Below are 3,545 nucleotides of genomic sequence, written 5' to 3' on the forward strand. Positions count from 1 at the left end.
TCTACAATTTCAAGACACTACAAAAATAACAAAAGCAACGATTAACTGCAAAACTTAAACTCATAACTTGCCAGAAAACGAATTATCATCTTTCTTGTCAGTTTCGGCTATTGGGAAGCATTTTTGATCTTTTTTATCATCGATATCACAACCTTTTTCCTTTTTACAATCTTCGTTTGTTGTGTGTTTTTTTGCATTCGTCTGCTGTTTTTTTTTTCGGTTCTGCTGGTTTTTCTGCGTTGGTGGGACATGAGGGGCTTGCTTGGTTTTTCTTCTTTTCTTCCTGGTCGTCGATGAATCTTTTGATTGTGTAATAGGTTGTTGCTTTGTAGAGTACGTCAGGGTCTGTTATTGAATCAAGGTTTTTGCTTCCGTCGGTTCCCGTAGCTTTGTCCGGCTTCAAACCACTCACAAACGTTTTTAGTGTCTTTGTTATTTTATCACCTTTGTTTCCGAAGAGTTCAGCTGTTACTGCTTCAACCGCATCCTTGATTTCAGGTTTATTGGGTGTCGCGTCAACTCCTCCTATGGCCTTAGCTATTATCGTCTTCAGCTCGTTTTCATCGTAGTCCGTAGCCCAGTCGTGAGTTGTTATAGCAGCTTCGAGGTCCCTGGCTGAGCTTAACATTGCTTGGACTAGTGCTAGCTCCCGCTCTATTGTCTTTGCCGACGGAACGGATTGTGTGTTGCCGACGGTTCTGTACTTGGGAGTTCCGCCTGGCTTGTCAATGTGCGTCGGCGTCGCCGCGACTGTTAGTAGTCTGCCGCCTTTAATGCCGATGTTGTTCGTTTGGCCAGAGGTGCAGTCACCAGCGCCGGTGATGCCTCCGGCCGCTCCGTTGTCGCCGCATATGGACAGTGGACTCGCTGCTTCTGTGCCGCCGGCTGCCGCTGTTGCTACAGGGATCGTTAATTCGTCGGTATTAGTTGGCGGTACCTCTTCTGCGGCCGCCGTCTCCTGCCGTTCGTTCTCGGATTTGTAGCATGCGCCGTGTGTTTGACTTTCAACCTGTAGCGTTAGGGTCGTTCTGGCGAACGCCGTGAAAGTGGCCACCGCTACTTTGTCGACGTCTTTTAGTGTCAACGTTTGCAGTCCCGCTAATGTTTCCGCAGCACCGCTTAGCCTGTCGGCAGCCGCTGCACCTTTATGTATTGTGATTGTGGCCGATGACGTTTGGCTCATCAGCTGGTTTGCCCTCCGCTGACTGCGTTCTGCGATTGCGAGTAGTGCTGTTTGCGAGCTTCGTGATTGCTATAACGCTGCTGTCCGTAACTTCGTGGCCGCTGTGGTTGCTGCTTCTGCAGCTTTGAGCGCAGCTGCGAGTGCTGCCGTGGCTGATTCTGATAAATCTTTTAACTGCGTCGCAGAATGGCAGGGTGACTTTGCTTGCTTCGATGGCACTGTAATTTGTTTACTTTGGATCGGAAACCAAGAGCATAGCATTACGGCCAGAACGGCGGCGTTTTTTGCTTGGACCGGCTTTCCTATCATATTTTTGCTATTCCTGTCGTTTTTTCTACGCTGTTCTGTTATTTTTTTACTGGTGGTAGTTCTTTCTGCTACTGTGTCTGTGAATATTAGTGCAAATTATTTGATGCAACATGAAATAAAAACAGCTTTCAGAGTTGATTTGTATTTTTACACTTGATTGGACGGTCATGAACGCCTTCTGTTCATGTTCTTTTTCGTGTCTTGATGAAACGCTCAAGTATTTCTGATTGCGGTACATTGCCTCAATGCAAATATAGCTTCCTTAGCAATACGGGCCTTTTGTGTGTAAAAGGGGAAAGCAACTGTTTATCGACTACAGCTTCTTCTAGGTTTGCCAGCTTCAAGCGGTTACCAGAATCAGTCGTCCGTTGCTGTGGGGTAGACATCGGAAATGCTTGATTCAGAGTTCACTTCCACCCCCAGTATTATATACTTTTACCGGACGTCTCCACGGTATCATGTATGTTTTGGAGGTCTTTGCACTTGAGAGTTTGGGGTTTTCTTGGTTTTTTAGCAGCTTTTGCTTCTGAACCTTGTTTTACGTTTGACCAGGCTGTGTAATCTTTCCTGCTTTTGCTGCTGCTTGTGAAAACTTCTTGGTGTTTTGCGTACTTGCCTCTATTTTTGGATTCTTTTCTGTGCTTCCTATTTGAACGCTGGCATAAATATTTTGCCGGCTGTTTGTGGTTTGAAGGTAAAAACAAAAAAATATTTTTGAGCAACTATTTAGCATTTATTTGTGTTTTAGCGTCGTAAAATGCATTGAGTTTAATCTTAAATTTTCCATTTTATAATTCTAACAAATCTTTTTCTATATTACTTATATCGCAAACAATTAAGATTTATTGTCTTTATTGATTTCCATCATATTCTGATTTGAAGCTTCCTTTTTTACACGGAACAACCATGTAACGCTGCTGATTCTCTGGGAAAGATTGAGTTTCTGTTTTTGTTTTTATTTTTGAAGATTGCTTTTAGACTTCGCCTAAGGCTTTGTCATTTTCTGTCTACAAATGCCTGTTCCAAGGATTTTAACCCTTAATTCCTACTGATAGCTCCTATTCGTCGCCAACTTATATATATGGATGACTCACTTTTTTAATGGTATTAATATCTGGTTATTATACAAACATGAAACTTGATGAGTATAACTGCTAATTATTTTAACTTCATAGAACTACTCCGCAGATACATATATGTGCTATTTTTAATAATTTCTTCTTACTTATTATTCCTCTTCTACCCGCAGTAATACATTAGTAGGCTCGGTTTTTAAAACTTTTCTTCAGATATATTATAGTGTAATCCACAACTATTGGCTATTGTTACTATATCTTATAATAAAAAGGCTTCGATATTACATCAAATCTCCCTGCTTTTTCATTCTATCTGTTTCAGCTTTTGCTGCACAGCTGAACTTTAAGATCAGCAATTACACTTAAAATTACAGTTAGTAACATTTTCACTGTTATTTATGTCGCTGTACAACGTGGAGCATGGTCTTGTACAGATGTATTATTTGCTCCTGGCCTATGCTGACACATATCCCCTCATTTCTTTTCGTGTTTTTGTTGAGTCTCCATACTTGTCTGTGGCTTATTCTGCCAATAAAGAAGCAACTCCGTTTCACTTTTATACAAGAATCTAAATTTTCTTCGCTTTCCCTTCAATAAACTCCTTGTATATGATGGTTTCCATCGTAATAATTATGTTTGAAACTGCGCACATATGCGGCTAAGTCAATCAGCTCCAAGGTTTCATTGGATGAAAAGAGAATGGGATCGCGTTTCCGCTCAACGTCCATTTCTTGTTTACAGGGGCACTGGAGTCGTTGTGAACCTAGCGCATAACGAGCAGACTAAATGCACGATATAAAACAGCACGCTTTTGGCACTTTTATTCTCTCCCTACATCCTTCCTTTAGTTTTTATTTTATAACAATCTCCTTTCTTTTTATAACTATTTTTAAAAACTCTCCTATTATTATTATTATTATTACTACTCTTATCATTTCTTCTATTATTATAATATTAGTATATACACACTCAAAACA

At 40.8% G+C, this 3,545-nt stretch overlaps 1 pseudogene across 1 annotated transcript; it reads right to left on the reverse strand.

Annotated features, from left to right (window-relative positions):
- Positions 1-111: 111 nt before the first annotated feature.
- Positions 112-1,423, reverse strand: TEOVI_000577300:pseudogene (annotated as a pseudogene). Its single transcript is given in 2 exon segments — positions 112-192; positions 194-1,423. Coding segments are annotated over 2 exon segments (1,311 nt in total).
- Positions 1,424-3,545: the final 2,122 nt, after the last annotated feature.

Source organism: Trypanosoma equiperdum (assembly GCF_001457755.1).
Source record: "Trypanosoma equiperdum strain OVI genome assembly, contig: ctg_1851, whole genome shotgun sequence".
Lineage (NCBI taxonomy): Eukaryota > Euglenozoa > Kinetoplastea > Trypanosomatida > Trypanosomatidae > Trypanosoma > Trypanosoma equiperdum.